Source organism: Ctenopharyngodon idella, chromosome 9 (assembly GCF_019924925.1).
Source record: "Ctenopharyngodon idella isolate HZGC_01 chromosome 9, HZGC01, whole genome shotgun sequence".
NCBI classification, from domain to species: Eukaryota; Metazoa; Chordata; class Actinopteri; order Cypriniformes; family Xenocyprididae; genus Ctenopharyngodon; species Ctenopharyngodon idella.
In genome coordinates, this window is record NC_067228.1 from 10,680,689 (window position 1) to 10,708,157 (window position 27,469).

The window sequence follows — 27,469 nt, forward strand, 5'->3', positions numbered from 1 at the left end:
CAGCGTTATAATTGAAAGGTTTTTAGTAAATAATAACCTAAAAATAACCATTAGGGAACGTTCTGTATACGTTTTTTTTTAGGTTATTTTAAAATAACTACACTGCTAACGACGTTCTGTGTTTGCTGGGTTTATGTATGAATTTGTTTAGATTTGGGAACTATTTTAATGTGATTGCTTCACATAAAGGCATGTGAATTAACATTGATCTTTTATTGATCTCACACTGACAAAAATAAACATGCTGAAACCACTTCTTCCTTTCCCTACTGGCCATTAATATTACACTGCTTCGATTTACACCGGAATTTGTTTCTTCCAAGGGCTGAAAAACCATTGAGGATGAAATCACCATTAATATAATTCGCGTAGAATGACAACCATACTGCAAACCGTCACTGGGTGGCAGTAATGAATCTCACGGTGTTTGGATGTACGTCAAGTCTAACGAGTCAGTCAAAACGAACCCGGATGTGCCGCGAAATTTGAAACAAAAGTTCAGAGGTATTTTTATATGTTGCATTCGGAATATAGTTCATAAAACAACAGTATTTCTGTTAAGGTATTATGCGTTATCTGTTCCCGTGTGTTTCTGAAATGAATGTGCTCAAGACAGTAGCTTCCTTGTGCTTTTTTAATGTGATTACTTGTTATTGTACACATTTCATAATAGCCGTACAATCCAAAACAGTTATAGTTTATTGTTTATGCCTATAGAAAAGGACTACCAGTATTATTATTATTTATGTATTTTTAATATAACAATATTATTTTATTTAAAAAACGATTTTCTTATTATGATAGTGACTAACTGTCGTTTCAGTTTGCGTTCTGTAAACACCGGAGGGACATTGAGCATGAATCCTTCAGAGCGTTTCTTTGCAAAGCTTCGGAAACTGACTGTTTATCTGGAGACTGAAAGCAACAATCTCCTGCATACAAGTCAGAACCTCAAAGACGACGATGGTAAATTGCCAGGAAATGTATTATAGTCAGTAATAAAATGATCAAGTCATAATTTTGCATCCATTGACTGGTGTATGTGATCTGTGGTTGTTTAGAGGATGAAGAGAATGGGGCTCAAGCACTGTACCAGCTGCACTCTGAAGTCAGAGCACTGAAGGTATGTGTATGTTCAGTTATGGTCCATGATTTCAGTTTATTTTTAAATATGGGCTACATTTGATACAAAATCATATGCAGCGGCAAGTTCAAGATCAGGTTGCTACACATGATACAACAAGTACTGAGCTGAGGAGCTTCATCAGAAGATGCTTGGTGCTGAAGCAGAGGACCACAGAAGACATAGACAGGCTGAAGAAACACTATGAGAAGTATGGCTACAGACCACGAAAAGCAAGACAGGGGTATACAGGTAAATGTTTATCACCTCTGAGAATGTTAATATCCCAGTGCTGCCTTTGCTTGGATTTTATAGCAATTTTTTTGTTTTAAGTAGGCTTTGCTACAATTCATGTATATTTCAGTAGAAATGTTGTTCCATTTGCTCACTATTCTAGAGATGAATGGTACAAAAGAGACAGAGGAGCAAGCAGAGAAAGATGCAGAAAAGTCAGATGCCGTCCAGGAAGATGAAGAAATGAGACAAGGGGTTTGTGAAGAGGCTCAGCAGTCAGAGACACCTGAAAAGATGGCACCACCCATCGACCAGCTGCGGACACCAAAGCTCTCTGATTTTGGTCTGTCTGCACTTCAGTTCCAAAGAGTGCTTGGTGAAGCAGAGCAGCCTCTCAGTGCCGCTCCTGTCCCAGCTGTGGCTCTGTCACCACCACCGTTTGTCATGAACATGCATCCACCGCAGCCAAAGACACCCAAGTGCTCCCTGCGTATGGAGGAGGATGCTCCGACCCCAAGACTAGAGGACTTTGGCATCTCTGAGTATACCATGTGCTGGAACAATGATTTTACCATGGATTTGTTCAACAAGAAACCACCAAAGTCCTGCAGGTACACTATATCTGGTTGTGAATGTAAAATCACAAGCATGTTTGTCTTCTGAAAAGATTAAATATGCCACTTTGAAAATGTGCTTCATTTTTAAAGTCACAAAATTTAATGCTGTCTAAGTAACAGCATTGTTCAATTTACATATTTATGAGTAAGTGATGGTGGCTAGAATCTTCACAGCTTTACAACATTTTGCACAAAATTTTGAAAGTAAAAAATTATGAAGATTCAAGTGAAATAATATTTTCAGTGCGCGTATCATTATAGTGATTGTGTGTGACAATCTAAAAGTTATACATACATTATATACATAGAATATACACTAAATATTTTTTATGATTGTGAAAGAAGTCTAACTTTATTTTAAGGTGTCCTTGTTATTGTAATAATACATTTAAGTACTGAGTAATATTAATTTGGTTTAGGGTTAGTTGAATGTAATTATGCATCATTTATAGTTATTACTACAGTAACTACATGTAACGTGTAACAAGGACACTGTAAAATAAAGTGTTACTGAATCCTTACCAAGGCTGCATTTGATTAAAAATACAATTATTGTTGTTTAATATAACTGTTTTCTATTTCAATATATTTTAAAATATAACTTATTCCTGTGATGGCAAAGCTGAATTTTAGCATCATTACTCCAGTCTTCAGTGTCACATGATCCTTCAGAAATCATTCTAATATGCTGATTTTGTGCTCAAGAAACATTTATTATTATCAATGTTGAAAATGGTTGCGCTGCTTAATATTTTTTGTGGATTTTTTTTCTCAGGATTCTTTGATGAACTGAAAGTTCAAAAGAACAGCATTTATTTGAAATAGAAATACTTTGCAACATTATAAAATGTCTTTACTATCACTTTTGGTCAATTTAATGTGTCCTTGTTGAAATAAATTTTGAATTGTTTTTTTTAAAAATCTTACCGATTCTAAATTTTGAAAGGTTGTGTATATGTAGTGTAATGTGTGTGTGTTGTGTGTTTCACAGTGAAAGAACAGAGAATGGTCAGAAACCCCCTCATGTTTTCTCCACTCTGACTTCTGTGCTTAACAAAGGTGTTGCCAATGGTAAATCATTTAGATTTTTTTTTTTTTTATAAAGTTATGATTAGTAGTTAACCTATATGGTTGTTTGAATAATTGATTCTTAAACTTTTACATTTGGTCTTTGAAATCCTGAATATGTGTTTATATTTGTGTTAACAACCGATTACAAAAGATGCTGGCTCTCTATATTTGCTCTAAAATTTCTCCTTTTTATTTCTGTTTAAATATTTCAGAGAGTCTAGAATCCCCAGAGCCTCCTGTGTTTTGCACCCCAGGATTTAAGATTGAGAAGCACCGGATGCCGTCCTCTCCACCACTGAAAGGAAAGAATGATCTCGATTCACCTCCTCGCCCTAATAACTGTCCTTCTACCCCAGAGCTTCCTGCATTTGAGACACCATTTGTCAGCAAGCTAATAAAAAAGGTGCGATGTGCCCCTTAACTCAATTTTGTCATTGATGTTTAAATCTGCCACGAGACTTTTATTACATTGATTAAACCATGATCGCATACAATACCTGTCAAAATGTGTAATGGTTTTACTCATTCACTGCAATTATTATTTCACAGGACGACAGGCCGGAAGAAAGCGAGAGGCACAGGGGATCACAGGAGGACAGTTTTCGCCTACCAGATCCCTCAAACACTAAAAGAGCCCCTTCATTTGATGCTCCAGAGATGCCAAAAGTGCTACGTTATGAGGATGAGGCCATGCCCGAGATGCCGACCCTGCAGTCCCTTTTTGGGAGTTCTCTTGCTTTTGTAAGCAATCGTGTGAATATCTTTTAATCATGAAAAAATAGCATCCTAGATTTCATGCTAAACCTAAACGTATTGGTTGAATTTCACTTATTAAGATGCAGATAATGCTTTCCCTTCCATCAACTCTGAATAGAAAAATGCATCTGGTGAAAGTCTCTCTGCGATGAAGTTGGGGGCAGGAAATGTGTTAGAGCTGAAGCAGACCCCTGTCCCAATGCCTGAAGATGGCTTCAATCAGGATTGGTGCCTTGCGACTCCAAAAGTCAGAGTGAAGTTCCCTACAGAGCCATGCACACCAGAGATGCCAGATATAAGTTCAGTCACTCAGGATATCTTAAAAGTGAGTCACTTACAACCTGCTGAAATGGCTATATTGCAAATTGGACTTTTATGCCAAAGAAAACATTTCAAATATGGTTCTTTTTTTTTTTCCTTCCCCTCTTTTAGCTTGTGGCTCAGTGCAAATCTTAAGCGCTCACCATTGGATCTATGCTGCAGACCTCAAAGCCCAGCTTTCAAAAAGTGCCACCAAGAGGAGAACAGCAGATTGCAGTCATAACACCATGACTCTATTGACTTATTTTTTGATAAGTACAAAACACTTCTAAGGAGTTTTTTTTGAAGAATTATACTTAATAAAGAGAATTTAATAAAAATGAAGGCATTGATGGTTATGCAAAATGAACCAACTCAAAAAGAATAAGTTTGAAAAATTAGGACTTATTACCAAAGAATTATAAAAAATACAATTATCCACATCCACTAATGCCAGCATTTCTGGTGAATGTGCAGAGTAACTATATTTTCAGACTAGTTTGCAAATAAGGCAAGATGGACAAAATGCTGCAAAGCCAAACATTTCACTCCATAATTTAAAAAAATAATGCAGGTCATTTTGTTGAAGTTTAGCTTCATGTCTATAAAACCTAAAACAGGTTAATTCTGGGGTTGAAGTATTTTGCTCATACAATTACCCCCCGTTTCACAGACAAGGCTTAAGCTAGTCCTAGACTAAAATGCATGTTTGAGCTGTTGTAACTTAAAGTAACTTGTACTGACAGATCTTAAAATATGTCATTGCCATCGTTTTGTCTCAAGATGAACACCAGTAATGTTTTTTTTTCAAGTGAATGTTTATAAAAGCTACTTAAATGCCATAATTGATCTAAGGCTTAATCCTGGCTTAGGCTAAACCCTGTCTGTGAAACCGGGCCTCAGTTTCTTTTAATTCAAAAGTCAGTTTTGAATTAAAAGAAAAATTAAGTTTATAAATGTTTAGACCAGAGACAGTACTGAAAAAAAAAATTTATTCAACATTTTATGGGAATCATGGTAACAGGGCTAAAACTTAAAAGGCAGACCTGATATAAAATCCCATGAAGAATGTAAAATATGAAAAAGAATATCTATATAACTTCCAACCCCCCAATATCTGCCCAACCCTTCTGCTGGAGATGGACCTTCCTGCAGAGTTTAGTTCTGACTTCACAAACACTTCAACCAGCTGATCAAAGTCTTTAGGGTTCACCTGAAAAGCACAGGCAAGGATTGAACTAAACTCTATAAGAAGGCAGATTTCCAGAAACTCCCCCTTTATTTGTTTAAATGCAGGCAAGTCTTATTTCAGTAGGGTCTCATGCGTCCTTGGAGAGGTGGTGCACGGTTAGGTGGAGTGATCGCGATGTCGAGGTAATCTCCAATCTGAAAGCGTTGAGACTGAAGCGTCATGGAGTCATCTGCACCTTTGCGTCCCGAAACTGTATTGCCAATCTCTTTAACCCTACACACACAAAGCCAGGTTACTCTAAATTCACAACAGCAAATCTAAATAGACCAAGCTACACATAAAGCCCCCTCTATACATTACCTGTAGATTTGTCGTTTAGGGTCTGGGTAAACGATGGCAAACCCAAAATGTGTGCCTTTCTTTCTAGCTTCTGGATAGACTTCCTTCACCAGGCTTGTCAGTTCCTTCAAAGTAGCATCCATCCTATAAACAATGCAGATACAATTCAGGATCATAAGGTTTATTTAATTTTTAAGAGTTTAAGTTAGACCTACCATGTATAAATCTGAAGCTCGCTAGATGGTACATTCCCCCGGGCAAACTCGTCCATGCGATGGTGCCTTCCATTGTTGGTGGTGAACACTCTCAGGAGAAGTGGGCATGTCTGTGCGACAGCAGACATGGAGAAATGAATAACATTCTCCCGCAAGAAACAAATCAACAGACGAATGTGCATTTATTTAATATTGATAGTATTTAAGTTTATAATCCCGTGATTGTTGTAAAACGCGTTTGTTGTATATTTTAATATATCAAATCTATAGTTTACGCTTAAGCGTATTTATAATCTATACGCTTTATATTTAATGTTATTTTTTATACACTTATATTATTAAGATGCGATTTGTAGTATGCTATGGTGCAACTATACATTTTACTATCATATAGTTTTAGCATAATATGCTGTATACTTAAAAGTTTTACTAGTTAAATGTACGAATTAGCTTAGCATGCAAGACGCGTCGTTCGTACACGAATTTTTGCGCATCTGACGAACAAAAGCAACGAAAAACAAACCTTTTCTCTGTCCACTGGTTTTTCTGGCTCTTTTTTGATTTCCTCTTGTGTAACCCTCGATTCTACAGCCATTTTAATCCAATTTCTTTGGAAAATCACCGATGAATTGCTGTTCACAACGCCTGTTAATGAGCGATCGCGGCGCGGTGAAATGATATCACCACAGCAGTGACTGGAAACACCAATCACAGCCAACTGATGACGACCAGTGAAATGACGACACACTCGCGTCGTCTACGCTACCCCCACCGCCATTTTGGGAGTCAGATTGTAAATATTAGTAGTGAAGAAAAGCAAATACGTCCACAAATTCGGTGGCCTTAATATGGTTCATACGTGCGTAGTGGCCGGGTGTCGGAACAGGAGGACTCCTGGGACCACATTATCCTTCTACAGGTTTCCACGGGACCCGGAGCGGAAGCAGCGCTGGATCGCTGCTGTGAATCGTGAAGGGTGGGTGCCAAACGAGGGCAGTAGACTCTGCAGCACTCACTTCATTTCAGGTATGTTAAATAGGATGTGATGGGTGTTGTATGTTTTGTTTTGTGTTTTGCAGGGATAGTGCTCATCGCTGGGGTGAATGTAGATATTTCTGGTAGTGGGGGAAAATGTTTTTATGTTTGCAACGCCCATGTCTGATGTAGACAACAGGGCGTCATGTTAACTTTACCATTTTTATACACTTTTATACATGTTTATTAGGCTTTAAGATTAACCCTCTGGCATTCTTCACTTATGAATAAAAACAGAAATGCTCTATTCTAAGTTTAACGCACCATTCTAGGTTTGCATTATGATATAAATAAATGTGTTCTTGTTCCATTTACAGGAAAACAAGTGAAAAATCCTCGATCCCCAGACTATGTTCCTTCAGTTTTTACATCAGCGCCACTGTCGCCAAATATGAAAGAAGCAAGTGCCTGTGAAATGTATGATAAACAAGAGGCACAAGTTGAGGCAGCCAATGCTTTGCTCTTCCTGCAAGGACAAGGGCGTTTCCTGGAGGCTCATGGCCAGATCAGAAGTCAAGAAGAGCCAGAGAGTGTTTCCTCTTCACTAAGTAGTTGTGATGAAGAGGATGATAAGACTGAAGATGGCATAGAACAAGAAATCTCACTGACAAGGGTAAACCAAAGAGGAAGACCTTCTGAATACGAGTCCAGTCTTGAGGCTCTTAAGAAAGAGAATATGGAGCTGAGGGAATCGATAGAAAAGATGTCTCTCACTGAGGCGTCCTTCAAAAATGATCCAGAAAAAGTTCGGTTCTATACAGGATTGCCAAACTACTTTGTGTTCGAGACGGTGATGTTGCTTCTCGTGCCACACATGAAAGGGGACAAAAATGCGAAACTCTCAAAATTCCAACAACTGCTCTTGACTCTTATGCGACTCAGGCTTGATCTTAGAAACCAAGACTTGGCCTATCGTTTTGGGGTCAAGGTTGCAACGGTGACCAGGACTGTCCATCGGATTATTAATATAATGTTCACCACCCTCGTGCCCACTGCTGTTTTTTGGCCGTCTAGAGTGGAGCTCAGAAAAAACCTACCTGCAGCTTTGCGTTGCATGTACCCAGACTGTGCAGTGATCATTGACTGTTTTAGAGTGTCTCTGGAAAAAGCTCTCAGTGTGGATGTAAATCAAGAGGTTGCCTCTACTGCATTGACTGTGCCAGCTCAACCCACGGTGAATGAGCTTAAATACGTAATAGGTGTTGCTCCTCAGGGTGTGGTCACGTTTGTCTCGAGGGGATCGCCGGGTCACATCAGCGACAAGGATTTAGTAGAGAGTTCTGGCCTTCTCTGTAAGCTCCTGCCCGGTGATGTTGTTCTGGCCGAGCGTGACTTTGACATTGGGGGCTTGGTGGGGGCTCGCAAAGCCGAACTTAAAATCACTAGTAGCAGTTACACTGAAAATAGTCAGAGTGGAGAAGATTTTTCACTGCTGGGTGCGCTTTCAGATAAGGTGAATGTTCATAGGCATGTTGGGAAGGTAATAGACATGGTCAAAGGAAGATATTCTATGTTGACCGGACCGGTGGAGAGTCCCTTTACAGTCATAGAACGCACTTCCAATGTGAGCACTTTTGATAAGATAGTGCAGGTTGCTTGTGCCTTGAATAATCTGTGTATTTCTGCTGCACCCCTGGAATGATTGCTCATATTTGCCATACTTTTGCAAAAGCAACTTTTACCTGTACAATGGCTGAATGCACCTTTATTGTTTTCCTGTTTTCACAGAAGAGAAGAGATTTTCTGTTGTTAAAAGAGGGATCTAAACATTTCTAAGAACATTTATGCAACCTAAGGACCAGTTTATACCAAACATATTCATCAGGCACAGTTCACTGGACAATTTTCTCTCTTATCTTTTTTTTTTTTTACATAAGGAACTTCCTTAGTCTCTGAGCTAACTTTGTTGATGCTTTGGTTTGATAGAGACATTCCATCCGTAGCTTAACTTTAATTTGCTATTGTCGAGAGTGGCGCTTGTATGCTGAGAATGTAAAATATTCAAGGCACTGAAGAAGGCGTCTTAGTCGGAGACAGTTATAGTCATGTGTATTGTGACATCGGCTGCCTTTAGTTCCAGTGCCTTTGTCCGTGTGATGCCTATACCGTTTTTTGCTTCTGTATAGATATACACTATATTTTTGCATTAATCCAGCAGTACATCGTTCTTTCCTTCTGATGATGCCTTGTCATTCTGCCATGTAATGTGATTGTGTAAGTACCACAAAATTACAGTTTAGTTATTAGCATTGCTATGTGATCATTGGTGTTTTAAATCCACTCTAATAACAATTAGAATGATATATTCACTCTGATATTTGACCATAGCACATGTTTCAGTACTGTACCCTGGCTATCACTTAACCGTGTCTATGTGTGTTCCATTTATCTGTGTTAAGGTTTGTGAAGATGATGATGCTTATGTTGAATTTTCCATTTTACTCATACGTTCTATGTGTAAAATTCATCAACACAACTGTAATCAAATTAAGCATCCTGTTGTATAACATGTATGAAAATGTCTCCATAAAATTTTAAGTACTTGTAATTGGAACTGGTACTCTTCAGTTTCTTTATTCCCGTGAATTTCTACTTATTTTTCCTAACTTTTTAGGTAGTTGACATGAAATTGTCCTGCGTTGTGACATTCTGTACTCTATTCTAAACAGCATTTTGCTTATTATGATGCATACTTGTTAATTATTTAAATATATATTTTTAAATAATTTGAGAGAATGCATGGAATAAATATACTATTAAAATTAAATAGTCACAACGCAGTAGCATTTAATATAAATGTTTATATTGTCATTTACATTTTAGCTGAAAATCTTGATGAAGAAATGTATGAGCCATAATGTGTCAACTATTCTATTCCCGTTTCACAATCATTCATCAGAACATGTCAAAACTTATAAGCAGGGTGTTTTGTCTGTCTTTTTGTTTGTTGTGCATAGTTTAATTATGTGTGATTTCCTTTAGGACTTGAGACTAACATAACTAATTAATTAAAGGACGTCATGCTGTTGATCATTGAGGAGCCAGTGAAGAATCTGTGAACAAGTATATTTAAATATTTTATAATAACATTAATAATTGCCATTTTGTGTTAATGTCTATGCGAAGAACGCATGACTAGTACATATATCGGCCAATATTTTCCCATTCCAATGATTTTATCTGCTAGTGTACATCAGATCAGAATCTCAGCGTTGTAAATGTAGGAAGCCCCGCCCAGGGTATGTGCAGTGCTGACGTGCATGGCCGCCTCACGTGACTCCTCTGGAATGTTAACAATGCAGTAAGTGTCCAACTTTGTACTGCATTCTAATTCTGCCGTGAGTGCCGAGAAAATGGAGGACAATCCCATGATTTTCACTGTGTGCTTTTTATGAGAGGACATCGAAACACGATCCTTGGGCAAGAAAACACCAGACCGATAATCTACAACTTTACTGAAGTTTAAATCAGTTCCTTGGATTAGGGTACCACTTATATTCACATGGTGAGTCGCTCAAAACTTTCTTAATTTTTCAAAACGCTGGGCATTAGTCGTTTTAAGGAATTTCTATATTCGATTTGGGATTGCAAATCCGTTGTAAGTTTTGGAAGGAAGTTGTATTGCTCATTTAAAGTGAAATAGGAGTGAACAGCACATTCTCCCTGTGCTGGAATGCGGACTTGCTCCAGCGGATCTGCGTTCCTCTCGCTCCAGTCCCTCAAAGCGCTGGAACCTCTAGGCCCCGTAACTCTATTCCGCCTTAAAGTTACTTTTTGTCTATGAAAGCATTTTGAATAGTCGCTGTTTGTTAATCCAATGAGAAGCGTATGTAGCGTACTTAAAAACATTTTTACAGCAGGCATGGAAGACAAATGATGAAACCGAATCTTTATTAAACGTAAAAATATCTTGGCTTTCACTGATAAAACACCCTACTACATTATAATTATGTTAAAATCTCATGAAATTTAGCGTTGCCTGCGGTGGTGATAAAATAGATGCTGCCACAAGCTGCAGGTAATGTTGTATTTTTACTCGTGCGTAACAAACCATCGCTAATTTCCGCAGGTTTTTTGTTTATGTGTCGCGCGCAGTCAGATGTTTACCCAAAGTCAGATGTTTTAGCTGTACTACAATGGTCCGATTGCAATACACATTGATTGTTTTGAATTTTAATAATTCACTCCACCCACAAAATTATCTCGCATAAGTTGTGCGATGATGACATGTGCTGGGATCTGTCTTCATATGAACACTTGTTGTTTTTGTCTGCTTTGTGTTTTCCATATTTTGCTTGTGATGATAAAATTATGAAGTTAAGCAACAACAGTGGCAAATATAAAAGCAATTTTAAACAGGACCACAGAGGGGCCAACACATACAGAGAGGAGCCAAATTAATGTCAGTATGATTCTTCATACATGAGACAGTTTTGTATTGGACAGGTACTGTATATGTAAAGGATATCCTTTCAGAATTTGTTTATATTGCTTAAAACAATATATGTGTATAAATTGCTAAAAATCAATAAGCAATATTGCACATGATCTATACAGCATTGTGTGGTTAACATGATGTTTTTGCAAATACTTTATGAAAATTCTCTATCCATTTTAACTAAAGTAAGAATAGTAAACCTTAATGATTTATGGATCAAGCTATAAAAACTGAATGGCCTCCAGTTCCCATGTTACATTTAAATGGACAATCAGATTTTATCTGGGACCCTGAGACCCCACCATTAGCTATAAGTAATAATCAAGCAAAAGTCTGAAACATTAATGATTTGAAGAATATAATGCTAGACAGACAATGGTAAATTGTTGGGCATCGTTCATGTCCCATGGATGCCCATGGAGTTGTTGGTAACTAAAGCTTACAATGAAAGAGCACATGCATGTTTGTGCTGGTTGTATATGAACTGTGGATTATTGCTGCAGTGTATTTGTGGTCAGTTAGCAAAATTTTGCCAGCTATGGACATTGTATCCCCTTAAGGAGCTGCATCAATCCAACTGCAGATATAGCATCATTCATGGCTTGTGTGTAATGAATACGAGTCTGTAAGTTTTATTTATTTTTTTATTTTTTCATTGATTATCACTGAAGTGTACTTGGATTAGTGCAGTGGTACACATTTTGCTGTTGTTACTTGTGAAATGGAAGGCATAGAAAATAGTGTTGGAGGCCTTCCTTGACAATAAAAAAATTAGACTGTATCTGTTCTGTTCTAGACTGGGCAATACATTTCCAGTATTGAGCACCAGCATTCCAGAAATATGTTTGTCCTGAATGTCTTTTCTTCTTCATGGTCATATCCCCCTTTCACCAGAAGACAAGAAGTAAGATTTAATGCTGTGAAACATTTGGAATTTAAACACACCATAAAATATCATGACAAGATCCATTTTCTCTCCTGTTGTGTTATGAGGTATTTCCTATAGAAACAGGATGTTTGAGCGGACTATATATCGAAGGGCTTGCTTTAAGTTGAAGTCACCATGATCAATAGTTTTTTGGTCTGTTTCCCCAGAACAGAGCACTGTACATTTTCAGCAAAAAATAATAATAACAGAATCATTACTCCAGTCTTCAGTGTCACATGATCCTTCAGAAATCATTCTAATATGATGACTTGGTGTTTAAGAAACATTTCTTCTTATTCTCAATGTTGAAAACTGTTGTGCTGCTTAATAGTTTTTATGAAAACCATGGAAATATTTTTTTTTATTTTTTTTTTCAGGATTCTTTGATGAATAGAAAGTTCAACAATTGTTGGAATGATGAGTAGAAAGAACAACATTTATTTGAAATGGAAATCTTTTGTAATATTATAATTGTCTTTACTGTCACTTTGCTCTGTTTAATGCAGGGGTGTCCAAACTCGGTTCTGGAGGGCCACTGACCTGCAGAGTTTAGCTCCAACTTGCCTCAACACACCCTCCTGGAAGTTTCTAGTATGCCTAGTAGGACATTGATTAGCTGGTTAAGGTGTGTTTAATTGGGGTTGGAGCTAAACTTTGTAAGACAACGGCCCTCCATGAATAGGATTACACACCCCTGGTTTAATGCATCCTGAATAAAAGTATGAATTTCTTACAAAAAATCGGACCCAAACTTTTCAGCGGTAGTATATGTTCCACAAAATATGCTGTAGAAGAAAAGCACAATTATATCAAGTTGGTCTGCATGTGTTTAGCAATGTGTTTAAACCTATGACAGAGGTGCTAATGTCCGATCAGACTCAGGTATTTGACATAGAGTAGTGATGCAGGGCCTTGGACGTGCCTGGACCGCACCCTGACCCTTCTGTCTAACACTGTCTCCACAGGCAAAAATGCATACCAGACTGGGATGGAACAAGCACGCAGATGGAATAACCCCTCACATGTCTTGGGAGGAGGGGGAGTGTGAGCCCTGAAAGGGGTGCTGGGATGTGAGTAGGCCAGCATCCAGCACAAGCCAGAGCCAAAGAGGCAGCAGCAACAAAGACGAGCGACAACAGGAATCCTAATCTTCACTTGCATCTTTCCCACTGCAGCCTGTTATCTATTCAGGTCAGACTGAGCCTGGGTGTGTACAGTTGTGTGTCTTATTGTATGATTGTACTACATTCATGCATTTTTCTGTAAGTGAAAAACTGACTGAATCTCTCTGTCTACTCTAAGTGTGAAGAGTTTGTGTGAGAGTACAGGCCACGTTCACTCATGAGGCCTAAGACCTTCCCTGCCGCCCCATATGTGGGCAACACGCGCCAGCGGCTGCAGGAGATCAAGGAGGGACTGAAACAACCAGCAAAGCTGGTGAGCCAGGCACTTCATGGAGGGAGCACTCGAGGGGAGGGGGGCAGAGGTGGTGACTCTAAGGGCAAAGACCAAGCTGGTAGGCAACAACAGCTCCGGCAGCCCCAGAAGTTCAACAACTACCAAAACGCCCTGCGAGAGATCCGCAAGTCTCTGATGCCCTTTGCCAATGAGTCGGGTGCAGGATCCAGCTCAGGCCACCCTGGTGAAGTCAACAGACAAATGCTACAGGATCTTGTCAACGCTGGTTGTGATCAGGTAAAGAATGTCTCTGTTGGATATACGTGTGTGTGTGTGGTTTAATAATATAAATAACAATACTTCTAATAATACTGAAATATAAATATTTGTTTTATATTAATATTTATTATTTATATAGTCTGTATACTACTAAATAAATATGCACCACCCTTCAAATGTTTGGAGTCACTAATATTAGTGACTCCAAACATTTGAAGGGTGGTGCATATTGAGTGTAACGTAGAAATGGCAGTTTTCACAACTTATTTAGTATTTTAGTTTTTTCTTCTTTCCTACATCTCTGCCCCAAAGGAAGCAGCAGAAGCAAAGTCAGCTCTTCCTCACCATACAAACATTTATACATGCGTAGTGTTTTATTTATGTATTAGCCAAAATCATTGTTAGTTGTTTATGGTCCAGTTAATACATAATTATACTAGAATATAATACTGTAATATTTTTTAACTGGTTGTTTTAGTGTATTTGTGTTTCTGTGCAGTAGTGGTTGTTGTGCAATCACTACTTAGTTAAATGTGTTACATGTGTTGTGGTCCTTTTGGATTATTTTGGATATTGAAATCTAGTGGCTGAATATTAAAGGGATAGTTCACCCTAAAATGCAGAACACTAAAGAAGCTATTTTGAAGAATGTTAGTGACCATTGAATTCCATTATATGGACAAAACAACAACAACAAAACACTGAGATATTTAATCTTGTTTTATGTTTCACAGAACAGTGTTTTTACTTTTATTATACTAAAACTATTAAATATGTTTTTGGTGTTTAAAAATAAAGATGAAATAAAATAAAATTATTAAACAAAACTTAACTTAAACATCTTAAACAAAAATGAAAAAAATGTCAACTAACTGAAAATTACTAAAACTGAACAAAAAATAAACTAAACCTATGTAGAAATATAATTTTATATATATATATATATATATATATATAATATAATATATATATATTATATATATAAAACAAAGCTGATAATGTCAAAAACACAGCTAAATTACTAAAACAAAAAAGGTAACACTTTACAATAATTAATCTTTACAATAATTTATTAATCTTAGTTAATGTTAATTACAACATTTACTAATACATTATTAAAATTAAAAGTTGTATTGGTTAACATAGTTAATGCACTGTGAACTAACATGAACAAACAATGAACGACAGTTTTTATTAATTAACATTAATAAATACTGTAACAAATGTATTGCACATTGTTAGTTCATGTTAGTTAATACATTAACTAATGTTAACAAATGAGACCTTATTGTAAAGTGTTACCACAAAAATTAAAACGAAAACTGAAAATATGAAAATAAAAGCGAATTCAAAATATGAAAAAATGATAATAATTCTAAAATAATTGAAGGTTTGAAACGACATGTGGTGGAGTAAATGATGACAAAATGTTCATTTTTTGGGGGTAGTTATTTGGGCTGTCCAAAATAAATTATGACCCCTGACAGATATTCTGTCACTAAATATTATTTCTTATGCAAACATGTTCATAATTTGCAGATATATGATGTGGCCTTTTTTGTTAGTAGCTTGTTCATGTTCATTTGTGTCAAACTTGCCGGAGACCAAAGGTCCTGTAATGTCAAACTGAATATGTTTAGTGTGCTTTGATTCAGCCTCTCTAATACAGAACCCTTGTCAGATCATTAATGAATATGTGTTAGGGCTTTGCTACTAATGTTCAGACACCGCTCTGAGAGCGGCCCTGTGATTGCATTAGGCATGTGAGGAATGCTGTGCTCAAGCCCATGCACAACACCACCGAGAAATCCACCACGGCCCAGTGGAATTACGAGGCCTAGCTGAAGGGAGCCGAGCTGCCTTTGTGACATGGCTAAATAGAGACTGGAATGGGGCTTTTTTAGGTCTCTGGAAGCTGAAACATGCTATCAGATGAAGTATAGTATGGAGTCGGACTTGATTTGGATCACGTTGTCTGGATACATTCTTGACGGTTTTATCTTTTGCTGTCGGTTTTGATGACTTTATTTTTTTCATGCACACGCGCACACACAAACACACACATATATGGATCTCAACTGTTTTGTCTCTTGGAGCTATTATTTTACATTGGACATCAAGTGTTGATCCAAACAGTACCAAAACTGTTTTTTTTTTTTGTTTTTTGTTTTTTAGAAATGTCCTTAAAATAAAACAATTTATTAATATTATCATAAGAATAGCCATTTTTGGATTACAACCCTCCACTGCTTTAAACAAATTTGGTCTCTCACAAGATTGAGAGCGTAAAATTTTACAGGCTTTTGTGAATCTTCAGTCATTACGTTGATTGTCTTTGCCCTGCATTTATGGGACAGCATGTACAACATTAATACACACAGAGGAAGTACTCAGTTCAGTTGAAGATGGGTGGTACAGTTTCCCCAGCAGAAATGACAGACAGTGGGCTGGGATGGCACAGACTCTCTGACTGTCCTTTGCATGTTGTTGTTTTTACGTGTGGGTTAAAGTTTTCTTTTTTAGTTGATACAAAAACATGAAATTTGTGTTTTGTGGCTCAGTCTGTCTGACTTTGTGTCTCCCCTGTATTCAGATTTGGCGTAGCCGAGTCTTTTCCTGCGTCGTACACCACATGCACCTAGTCCTCCCATAAGATATGGGCATATATTTCTCCTTGTTTTTATTAATAGTAAAAAAAAGGTCATTATTGTGAAATGACTCAGCCATGGTGTGTGACTTGGTATTTTTAGTTCTCTGTCATCCTCTGACTGGGGCCTGTGTTCCTCTTCTGACCCTCCATACATTCCAGGAAGGTAAATGGCCGCCGCTGGTTCTTCCCTGGGTTTCTTAAGTTTGATCATTATCATTGGTTTTTGCCTCACAAATTACACAGCAATGCGGCTGATGGTTACATAACCAACTTTGAAGGAGGAAATGTTTTGGTTGTGGAATGAAAGGGGGTGGGAGGGTATAGGAAGAAGATGAGTATGACATGAGTTGTGGATTTGTGGTTTCTTTCGAGCTTAGGATATGAAAAGCTGCCTGCATACATCATGCATGTGATGTTTGTGTACTTGTGGAATATACACAATATGATAAATGTGTAGTGCTGTGTTGGCATATCATGTTTGCACATGATCTAAATGTTTATATTAGCCTTCCCTTGCAACCCAGTATTTCCAGGGTCTCAAACCACAACTGGTCAGTGCTGTGAAGCGTAGCATTTTTGCATTAAAGTCAACCTGAAACACCATTTGGCTTAGGTTATGTGAAATTTCTGTGTGGAACAGGATATTTAACAAGGGCAGAACTTGTGTTTACTCAATCAGCATACTGGAATGATTTCTGAAGGATCATTTTTGATCAAATAAATGTAAGCCTTTTGATCAAATAAATAAATAAATAAGCCTTGGTGAGCATTTCTTTCAAAAACATTAAAAAAAAACCTTTCCAACCCCAAACTTTTTAGCATTACTGTATATAGCTATTTTATCAGTTCATGCATACCCTAGGAATTGAACCCATGATCTTGGCATTTCTAGCGCCGTGCTCTTCTGTTTTAGCTATTTTATTACAGTATGGATAATGTTCCACCTCTCCGTCTCTGTCCATTGATGATGATGTCCATCCAGTACTATATCTCAGAGTCCTCCATATGGCTTTCATTTTCATGTTCATTGGTGGAATGTGTTTCAGAATTTGGGTCAAAGTGGAAGCTCTTAAAAATGAACAGTGAACAGTGTTGGAATATAGTTATGTCAGTTTAGTCAAGAAGAATATATATTGTTTATTTTTTTTTAAGGAAGTGTTTTGGGGGGGCTGTGTGAGTGTTTGTGTGGTACTTACCAACACCACAGTCAGAAATTGAATGTCTAGTATAGCATTGAGGCTTGTGGTCATGACAAGGGTGTAAATATATTTTGGATCCAACCAAATGAATTCTGAGGCACATTGGAACAGAATGATATCAAAAATAAAGAGGGGAGGAGGAGGAACAATTTAAAGCAAGACTAAAGCATAGATTTCCACATAACTGGAATTCTTGCTTCCTGGCTCGTGGAATGTCCTGAACATCTGTCGCCATGACAGTGGAGGTCAGGGCTGAAACTCTGACCTGGGGCCAAACCAGACCCAGCCTTTCCCGAAACCAGACTGAAGTCCATGTTGGATTGTTGTTTGTGTGTGTGTGTTTTAAAAAGAGAGAGTGGCGCCTTTAAATCACTAAGGGGGACAAGAAGGCACACCCTTGGAGCGGACAGTGATGGAATGCAACAGAAAGCCCTGGCACTTCTGAGAGCAGCGATCACAGACAGACAGCGTGTGTTTGGAGTATTTCCTGTGTTTTGTACAGTACTGACCATACTGCCAGACATTTGTGAAAAAGCATTTAGACAAACTGATGGTAATACACATAGATTAACTCTAAAATACTCAGGGAATGTGTAGAATGTGTGTGGATGCGGCACTGCATAATGAGTGTGCCCACGGTTTATATGGCTGCTTCTTTATGCCCATTTCTTTCTTTCTTTCTTTCTTTCTTTTTTTATTTTTTTTTATTATTCTTTCTTCTGTCAGTGCCATCTAACCAAAACTTGACAGAATGGTCTTAATTACTCTAACTTTGTCATAGTTACATTTAATATTTACCTACTTGCTGTTCTTTGAATGCATAGTGGACAAAAAGCAAAAGTATGTGCTGAATTAGGCACTTATTCCTTCTTTTTTTTTTCTTTTTTCCATGGCATGCTTTGTGCAGTATCATGTTTGAACACCAGAGGCGGTATAACACAGCTTGCTGTGCTGCTGTAGTATTTGGTTTGGGCAGAATGTCTTCTGAATGAGGTCATATGCCATTCAAGGGGATTTCCTCATATAGGTGTGGGTCTCTGTTCACAGAAGACTGTACATGTCGGAGTTGTTTTATTTTGGATCGCTGTGGCTTTGCAAAATGTGACAATGAAAACTTGAGATTAATCTGAAGATCTCTACAGTTGTTGCATGGTTGGTAATCATGAGTAGAGATTGTTGAGAAGAACTATTTTTCATTTAAATAAAAATTCAGTCTCTCTATAAAATTATATTTCAATTGATATAAAACTCTTGATTGCTTTGAAATTAGTATAACTATAAACAATAATACAAATAAATAATTTTGAAAATTTAATATTAATGTGTCATATGTATTACCATGAAATCCATGAATCATTGCAAATCTCTTGCAGTACGATATGTGGTCAAATGTGCCAATCTACGGTTATAATGCACCTGTGGCCTGGCGCAGGAAGGAGCTTGTGCATAATTTGCAGAGGAAGGAGCTGCAGGGAATGTTATTTTAACCATTACTTGCTGTGTGTGTATGCATGGGTTGGTTTATATTTACATGCATGTTCATGTGTACATACAGTATGTACACAAATATGTGTTTATCTGAATAATCAAGGTGCATGAAGGTCATTTTCCATAACCAATACAAATTTTAAAACCGTACGAGCGACCAAAATTTAACTACTCAATAGAAAGGATGGTAACATGACTCCCCATGAATGTAAACTAAATTAAACATTGCCTTTACATGACGGAAGTCTGACTTTGACTGAAAATTCGTTTTTTTTTAAATTATATTATTTTGCCTCCATTACAAAATCAATTTCCAGTCATGAATTTCTCAAGTTCACACTGGTGCATGCAGCAAACAAATATTTTTAAGTAGCAGATGTTAAAGAAGGAAATCAGGCCCTGCTGCTTGCTCTGACCTGGGAATATTTGGCTCAATAAATATGTCAATATTTAATGGCAATCATGGCCTTAGCAGCTTTTCACTTCTCTTAAAGATAATATTTTATTTTGTTGATATATGCTCTAATTCACAGAATTAATCCAAATTAAGTTCTTTGGTTACAACAAAGAGTGCTATGTCTACAGGTAGTTTTGTGCACATACTATACTATACTATACTATACTATATATGTACTATATTTAAAAGTTCTAAGTAGTATTGGATCATCTCATGTATCTATTTCAAAACCTTACATGAATGTAGAAGTTGTGCCTCACTGGTGCATAATGAGAGGAAATGCATTGTGAAAGAAAAAAAAAATCCATGTGTTGCCTATGTTCTGATAGTCCTTTGCTTGAATTTTTGAAACAGGAAATGGCTGTACGTGCCCTAAAACAGACTGGCAGCCGAAACATTGAGGCAGCGTTGGAATACATTAGCAAAATGAGTTACCTGGACCCTCACAATGAACAGATTGTTCGTGTCATCAAACAGACTTCTCCAGGTTTGTGCACACTTTTAAATCACACTATATATAATTTTAGAAATGATGCACTGCCTTTAAGTGCAAAGTGAACCTTTTCAAATTCCCTACAGGAAAGACTGGCTTGCCAAATATGATGGACCACAGGACAGCAATGGAAGGCACTGGGGATGGTGCAATGCCCCCTTATCACCAAATGGGAGCACCACTGTATGAGGGAGCTAGTTATGGGGCTGAGGGTGAGATGGCTCGTGCATACATGGGTGGACCACCTGTCATGAACTACATGGCACCGTCTGCCAACACTTCACAGGGTCCTACCATGGGAAACCCAATGGGTCGTCCTGCAAGTATGGGTGCTTACTCCACAAGCATGGCTCCTCAAACTAACACTGGGACCCCAATGTACACCCCTGGTCCAGCCCAACAAAAAGGATACCCTGGTGGAATAGACCAGGCCATGATGGGATACAGTGTGCCTGGACCACCCATGCAAATCCAGCCTCAGCCCTCGGGAGGCCCTGGCCCTCATTATGACTACAGGCCTCATATGATGGAGCCCTCCAGCTATGGGGTCAAACGAAGTGCTTCCTTCCAGAATAAGATGCCCCCACTAACACCCGAAAACTATGTAAATATGCCAAGCAAAGGAGCAATGGGCCAAAATGCTGGTGGCTACGCACCCAACTTATATCTGCCACCACATTCACACCCACGCCAAGCCAGCCCCACCTCACATCAGGTTCACTTGATGCAACGCCCCGCTGGAGCTATGGGTGGTGAGTTCTCTGATGTTCCTCAAGGCCTCCTCACCCCTTCCAGGGCCAGTCTGAACCTTGACCTGTATGAGCATCACTGGCCAGGAGCCCAAGGTCCTGAGGGGACTCCTCCAGCCAGGCAGCCACAGGGGCCTTTTAGAGGGGAGGTGCGTGTCCCCAGTAGGACCAATTCTTTCAACAACCACCAAAAGGTGACTGTAAGGCAGGCATTGCCTCCTACAGCTAGTGTTGCTGGCAAGCCGGAGGCATCATTGGGTCCACCTAACACAATAACTGCAGTGACCTCTCCACCAATCCAGCCGCCTGTCAAGAGTATACGGGTCATGAGGCCTGAGCCGAAGACAGCAGTGGGACCATGTCATCCGGGCTGGCTGAGTGCACAAGCCCAGGAAGCACCAGAGTCTCATGGATACATGCCAGATGAGGCTTTTACCCTGGAGCCCAATCAAGAACACCGCTGCCCGCCTCCACCTTACCCCAAAACACTGCTCCTGCCTGGATCTGGACCTGGAACTGAGCCTGCATCCCTGGAGACTGGAGCCATGGGTGGACTTCAAGATGTCAGTGCTACAAGTAGGACTGTCCAGAGTGCCTCAGTTGGAAAGCAGGAGGAACCTGTTTCCAAAGACAAGGTGAAGACAAGCAAAGGAGAGAAGGCTGTGAAGGATAAGAAGCAGATCCAAACCTCACCTGTGCCTGTGCGAAAGAATGCTCGTGATGAAGAGAAGAGAGAGTCGCGCATTAAGAGTTATTCTCCCTTTGCCTTCAAGTTCTATATGGAGCAGCATGTGGAGAACGTGATGAAGACCTACCAGCAGAAACTCAACCGCAGGATGCAGCTGGAACAAGAGATGTCCAAGGTGAGCAGTGCTGGAACTTCATTAACCACAAAGCACACTATTCGATGATTTGCACTTTCCGACAATTGTGTTGTTAATTCTTTGAGTGTTCACTATTGAGTGTAAGTGTTATTGTTGTCAAATCAAACCATCCTCTTCTATATCTTTCTCTCCTCCAGGCTGGCCTTTCAGAGGCAGAGCAGGAACAGATGAGAAAGATGCTTTACCAGAAGGAATCCAATTACAACCGACTACGACGTGCCAAGATGGACAAATCGATGTTTGTCAAAATCAAGACACTTGGCATTGGGGCTTTTGGTGAGGTGTGTCTTACACGTAAAGTGGACACGGGGGCACTGTATGCCATGAAGACTCTAAGAAAGAAAGATGTTCTGAACCGAAACCAAGTAGCCCATGTGAAAGCAGAACGGGATATCTTGGCAGAGGCCGACAATGAGTGGGTAGTCAGGTTGTACTACTCATTTCAGGACAGAGACAGCCTGTACTTTGTCATGGATTACATTCCTGGAGGAGATATGATGAGCTTGCTGATCCGTATGGGGGTTTTTCCAGAGCCCTTGGCCAGGTTTTATGTGGCAGAACTGACACTGGCCATTGAAAGTGTGCATAAGATGGGCTTCATCCACAGAGATATCAAGCCGGACAACATCCTCATTGACCTGGATGGACACATCAAACTGACTGATTTTGGTCTGTGTACTGGGTTCCGTTGGACACACAACTCAAAGTATTACCAAAAAGGTAAGGGACATGAAGACAAGGTGATGCACACAGCTTTTAAAAGTGGCCTAAATACTGTTGCAGTGTTTAACCAATCATATTAATTGGTTGACTTCTCTCTCTGCACTGCTTGAATAGGGAACCATATCCGACAGGATAGTATGGAGCCAAGTGACTTTTGGGATGATGTGTCTAACTGCCGTTGTGGTGACCGACTGATGACTTTGGAACAGCGGGCAACTCGACAACATCAGCGTTGTCTAGCACATTCTCTGGTCGGCACTCCTAACTACATCGCCCCTGAGGTGCTTCTGCGCAAAGGTAAGACCATGCACATGATCGCCCAGATGTACAAGTAAGTTAACAGGAAGTGCTTGTGTTTATAGATCTCTTCTCCTGTTGTGAAACTTTTTTAATGTGCAGGATACACACAGCTGTGTGACTGGTGGAGTGTGGGAGTAATCCTGTTTGAGATGCTGGTTGGCCAGCCACCCTTCCTTGCTCCAACCCCAACAGAGACACAACTTAAGGTGAGAGCTCTATATGCATGTTCTTAGGTTCCTTTGCTTATAGGGTTGATGTAAACCATGGGTGTCCAATCCTGTTCTTGGAAGGGCCAATTAGCTGGTTCAGGTGTGTTTAATTAGGGTTGGAGCTAAACTCTGCAGGATAGTGGCCCTGGAGAAGGATTGGACACCCCTTATGTAAACAGACTAGACATGTTGTCTTTGGTGAAGTTATAAATGTATGAGATTTATGGAATGGGGACATTAGGGAAGAAATGTTGCTAATGTTTATGTCATCACTTCCACAGGTGATAAACTGGGAGAACACTTTGCAGGTGCCCCCACAAGTAAAGCTGAGCCCCGAGGCAGTTGACATCATTGGTCGGCTCTGCTGCTCAGCTGAAGAGCGTCTAGGAGGCAATGGCGCAGGAGAGATAAAGGCTCACCCATTCTTTTCCGAGATGGATTTTTCCAGCAATCTTCGCACACAACCTGCTCCATATCGACCGAAAATTGCCCACCCCATGGATACATCCAACTTTGATCCTGTGGAAGAGGAGGGGGGTCCAGGGGCCTGGAGTGACAGTGGAGACAGCACCCGCACATGGGACACCCTCTGTTCTCCACATGGCAAACACCCTGAGCATGCCTTCTACGAGTTTACTTTTCGCAGGTTTTTTGATGATAATGGTTGTCCATTCCGTTATCCCAAGCCCCCAGAGGCAACACAAGACCTGTCCAGCAGTAGTGTGCCTGGTAGCCTGAAGGCTGAGTTGGAGGAGGAAGAGATTCATGAAGAGGAAGAGCAAGGGGAAGGGTGTGAGCCGGTTTATGTGTGAGAATGTTGGATCGGGTGTTCATGCTGCTCTGCCTTTACCCATAGAGGACCTCGCCAGCTAACACGCTGCATTTCCTACACTTCCTTTCAACCCTAATTTTTCTTCAGCGTGTTTTTGTACGTTAAGTGCATGGAAGAACATCAGAAATGGAGTGCGGAAAGTTCCATGTAAAATGTTTATTCCTCTCAAACCATTATGCAGTATCCTTTGCCTGTTACAAATGACTGAAGCTCTGACCAGGGACCAAGGAAATACACAAGCTATGCAGCTTAATTCATGGGGACGTTGGTGTGACTGATAAATTTGGCTACTCTCCTATGAGAGCACAAAAACAGAGATGTGTAGCTGCTGCTTTGTGGTTTGTCAGTCAAACCACTCTACTCTTATGGTTAGTGTGGTCTGTCTCAACTGTGCCCCATTCCTTTATTCCACTGGGGGAAAATATCCCAGTCTTACATCATATGTTAACACTTCCTTCACCTCTCTCAGCCTGGTGATGCTAACATAGTCATTCCGAAAACCAGAGAGGTCATGGTGAGGGATCAGGAGAAAGCTGGGCTAGGGATGGTGGCTCTGTGGTTAGGCTGCGATTAGGATATGTGCCGGGAGCAGACAGAAATATCACAATTCTCCTCCATAGCGCAATCCCACAAAAATATAAATGCAACATGCAAATGCTCTGTCACAACTGTGTGTTTTTACTCATAAAACAAAACTGATTTCAAATTCAGAAATATTTTCTGAAGTATGGAAGCCAGATTTTCAGATTTGGGATCTTATGATCCCAGCCATTTTCACATAATTTGTCTAAAATTAAAATAATTAAGTTTTATAAGATTTTATGGCGCCACCAAGTGGTTCAAAGTGACACTGTAAACAATCATGCATATTCTTCTGAAGATTAAAGTCTGACAGTATTAGGTCACTTCTTCATGCAAAGTCTGTCCAAAAGATCATGCAGTATTTTGCAGTTAAAACACTAATCACAGCCTTTTTGTAAATATTATACAGTTATCTTTTTTTGTTTCATGCCTTATCAGGTGAAACGGTGCTCTCAGACACAATATTGAGACAAAATGTTATGTACAGCCAGCACTTCAAGGACGTGAGATCTTAAAAATCCCATTATTGTTAAACATTTTATAAAACATCTTTGAAATGTTTAAACAACCTATTATGTTCGAGTTGAATCCTGAGGTCATACATAATGTGTGGTAATGACATAAAATATGCCACAAAAATTGCAATATGGAAAATAAAGAGTTAATTTAAATTAACTATTGACTCTTAAATTAGAAAATTAAATCCTAAATCCTGCTTTTTGTTTGCTTGCCAGTAATATGCATGGTTTCATTCATTCAAAATAAATGCCGCACAAAACATTGCGGTATTCACACATTTTAATTTTGCTTAAGTGTGTTAGTTTAGTTGCCAAAGTATTGCTTTATTTCATTGATATTTAAATTCAACAAACATTTATCTTGCCTGGCTTGATTTAATTTGCTTAAAAGCTTACTTAACCTGTTCCCAATAGTTGCTTCATCTAGCTGCATTCATCTGCCGCTTTCATGTGTATCTAACACATGCATCACACATTGTTTTTAGAGGTGTGTTTTCTCAGCAGCTAGCTATCCAGAACAAATCCATAGCATTATGGTTTTTACCTAAAACTTCTAAGAACAAAAGTAAAAGTGCTGGGACTCCAGCTATTTCCTTTTCATGTTATGCAGAAGACTTTATGTGCTTTTCATCATATAACTCTGTCTGCTTTATCCTCTTCCTGTTTCCCAGAACATCTTAATTGCATTTAGCTTCATAAGAAGATCTTAAAAGTCAGACGGGTGGTTTTTGTTGTGTTTGTTCATGCTCATCCAGATCCACTGGAAATGATCTTGTCTGTCACCATCAGTGAACTTTTTAACAGATTTAATAGAACAAGTGCAAAAATGTTTTGTCATCGAGGCTGCTGCACCATTTCAACGTGATTACACAGCACAGTATTATAACAAGACAGTCTCTGACTGAAATGTAAAGAATACTTTGAGGCAGACACCTTTAAGAAAATGGTGAAGAAGTGGCAAAAGAAAAAATGTATCTGATGGTATGACTATGTGCAATACAGAAAATACATTATATAGTTTTCTAAATACAACAAATAGCCTTTATAACTTTAAAACTGAATTATGCTATCTAAAAGTATATATTATATTGATTTATATATTTTCAGTATAGTTTCATGACCCAATGCTGCTTATTGTTATTAATATTACACTATAAAGTACATTATCATCATACTTTCATTTATACTTTCTCTCTTCGTGTATAAAGTGTGGTTCTGATTGTCAGTGTGATTGATATGTTGTAAGACGAACTGTGTGCCTTCTAATGAATGTGTGGGTGTGTGTACCATGTGCTGATCAGTATTTCAGGAGCAGATGGAAATGCCGTCACTTCTTGCTCTCAGGCAGGTCCTGACTGTAAGAGAGGTGGTGTTTTTGGTGGGATAGCTTGAGGAAGACAAATAAGAAAGCAAGAATGAATGAGTGTGTTTTTTGAAAGACAAAAAAGCAAGAATGAATGATTGTCATTGAGACACTGAAGGACATGTATATGGATGTCATGGCAGGATGGATCTGGTCAATGATAAGGATCGTTTTGAATTTCTGTGATAAGTCCATTTAATTATCTTTCTGTCATCTAATTTGTAGTGATGATGGGTCACTGCATGAAAAGTATTCTGTATTAATTTTATCTCTCAAGCTGACTGACAATCATGAGGTTACGTGCTTGCAGTCAGTATTGTCAGACTACCCCGTATGACCGCTGACTGGAAGAGCTTTAAAAATAACAGTTGATGATCCATTCATATTTTCTTTATATATTGTGTCAGTACGATCACTCCTAAAAGTTAAGTGAAACCTTTAGAGAAAATGTATATACCAACTCAAATTGGTATCATGCCTTTGGTCCAATCAAACAAGTTGATTGAGCTCAATGGAGTGTGACAGCAAGTGTTGTAGATGTTTCGCTACCCCATATTCGTCAGAACGGACCACTCAGTGAAAAAGCATGAGCTTTCTAGAAGTCTCTCACAGAGTCAGGTTTAGGGTTTGAATGTAATTAGTGTGTTGTGCTTAAGATGGATTCTGTGTTTTACTTTTGAAAATGTTGACTGACAATCTTTGACTGTATTTAGAACTGTGTGATGATGGGACTTTTTCCTCTAATGTATGTTTTTGTATTTTAATGGATGAATGGGTTGGGACTTTTTGACGTTTGTAATCTTTTAACTGTATTATACAATTCTGTTACTATTGAACATATATTTATACAGATATACATATTTTTTGTATTCTTTTATTCTTTATTTTTCTCTTTTCTGAGCTAACTTTTGAACCCCCATGTCTACAGTATTACAGACAGTATGCATTTGGATTTATATCTCATTTTTTTACATGTATGTATGAATTGAGAATGTTTAAAAAATGCTTTCGCTGTCCTCATGTGTAAATGTATATGTCTAAATTAAATTAAATAAATCATTCTCTTGTTGAGTATTGTTGAATGAGTGGTGGTGGGT

General features: G+C 38.7%; 4 protein-coding genes across 6 annotated transcripts; 3 read left to right on the forward strand and 1 right to left on the reverse strand.

The window, feature by feature from the left end:
• The first annotated feature begins 374 nt into the window (after nucleotides 1-374).
• On the forward strand, nucleotides 375-4,446 carry ska3 (spindle and kinetochore associated complex subunit 3). 2 transcript variants are annotated; one of them, XM_051905615.1, is made up of 10 exons: nucleotides 375-504; nucleotides 824-966; nucleotides 1,062-1,123; nucleotides 1,204-1,375; nucleotides 1,521-1,968; nucleotides 2,966-3,045; nucleotides 3,258-3,448; nucleotides 3,595-3,786; nucleotides 3,920-4,126; nucleotides 4,234-4,446. In XM_051905615.1, the coding sequence occupies exons 2-10, from the start codon at nucleotides 858-860 to the stop codon at nucleotides 4,255-4,257; spliced, it is 1,485 nt and encodes a 494-aa protein (XP_051761575.1). In that variant the 5' UTR covers nucleotides 375-504; nucleotides 824-857; the 3' UTR covers nucleotides 4,258-4,446. The 2 variants fall into 2 exon arrangements, with proteins under 2 accessions (XP_051761575.1, XP_051761574.1); XM_051905614.1 differs by having other exon boundaries at nucleotides 452-562.
• A 633-nt stretch (nucleotides 4,447-5,079) lies between these two features.
• On the reverse strand, nucleotides 5,080-6,573 carry sap18 (Sin3A-associated protein). The gene is made up of 4 exons (XM_051905633.1): nucleotides 6,371-6,573; nucleotides 5,848-5,957; nucleotides 5,654-5,776; nucleotides 5,080-5,566 (listed from the first exon to the last, which is right to left on the reverse strand). The coding sequence occupies exons 1-4, from the start codon at nucleotides 6,440-6,442 to the stop codon at nucleotides 5,410-5,412; spliced, it is 462 nt and encodes a 153-aa protein (XP_051761593.1). The 5' UTR covers nucleotides 6,443-6,573; the 3' UTR covers nucleotides 5,080-5,409.
• Nucleotides 6,574-6,646: 73 nt separating this feature from the next.
• On the forward strand, nucleotides 6,647-9,417 carry LOC127518652 (uncharacterized). Its single transcript, XM_051905617.1, has 2 exons — nucleotides 6,647-6,873; nucleotides 7,200-9,417. The coding sequence occupies exons 1-2, from the start codon at nucleotides 6,696-6,698 to the stop codon at nucleotides 8,522-8,524; spliced, it is 1,503 nt and encodes a 500-aa protein (XP_051761577.1). The 5' UTR covers nucleotides 6,647-6,695; the 3' UTR covers nucleotides 8,525-9,417.
• Nucleotides 9,418-10,151: 734 nt separating this feature from the next.
• On the forward strand, nucleotides 10,152-27,432 carry lats2 (large tumor suppressor kinase 2). 2 transcript variants are annotated; one of them, XM_051905605.1, is made up of 9 exons: nucleotides 10,152-10,387; nucleotides 13,214-13,455; nucleotides 13,551-13,943; nucleotides 20,074-20,206; nucleotides 20,299-21,824; nucleotides 21,983-22,565; nucleotides 22,683-22,865; nucleotides 22,968-23,074; nucleotides 23,359-27,432. In XM_051905605.1, exons 3-9 carry the CDS (start codon nucleotides 13,590-13,592, stop codon nucleotides 23,887-23,889), a joined length of 3,417 nt encoding a protein of 1,138 aa, XP_051761565.1. In that variant the 5' UTR covers nucleotides 10,152-10,387; nucleotides 13,214-13,455; nucleotides 13,551-13,589; the 3' UTR covers nucleotides 23,890-27,432. The 2 variants fall into 2 exon arrangements, with proteins under 2 accessions (XP_051761565.1, XP_051761564.1); XM_051905604.1 differs by having other exon boundaries at nucleotides 13,214-13,439.
• Nucleotides 27,433-27,469: the final 37 nt, after the last annotated feature.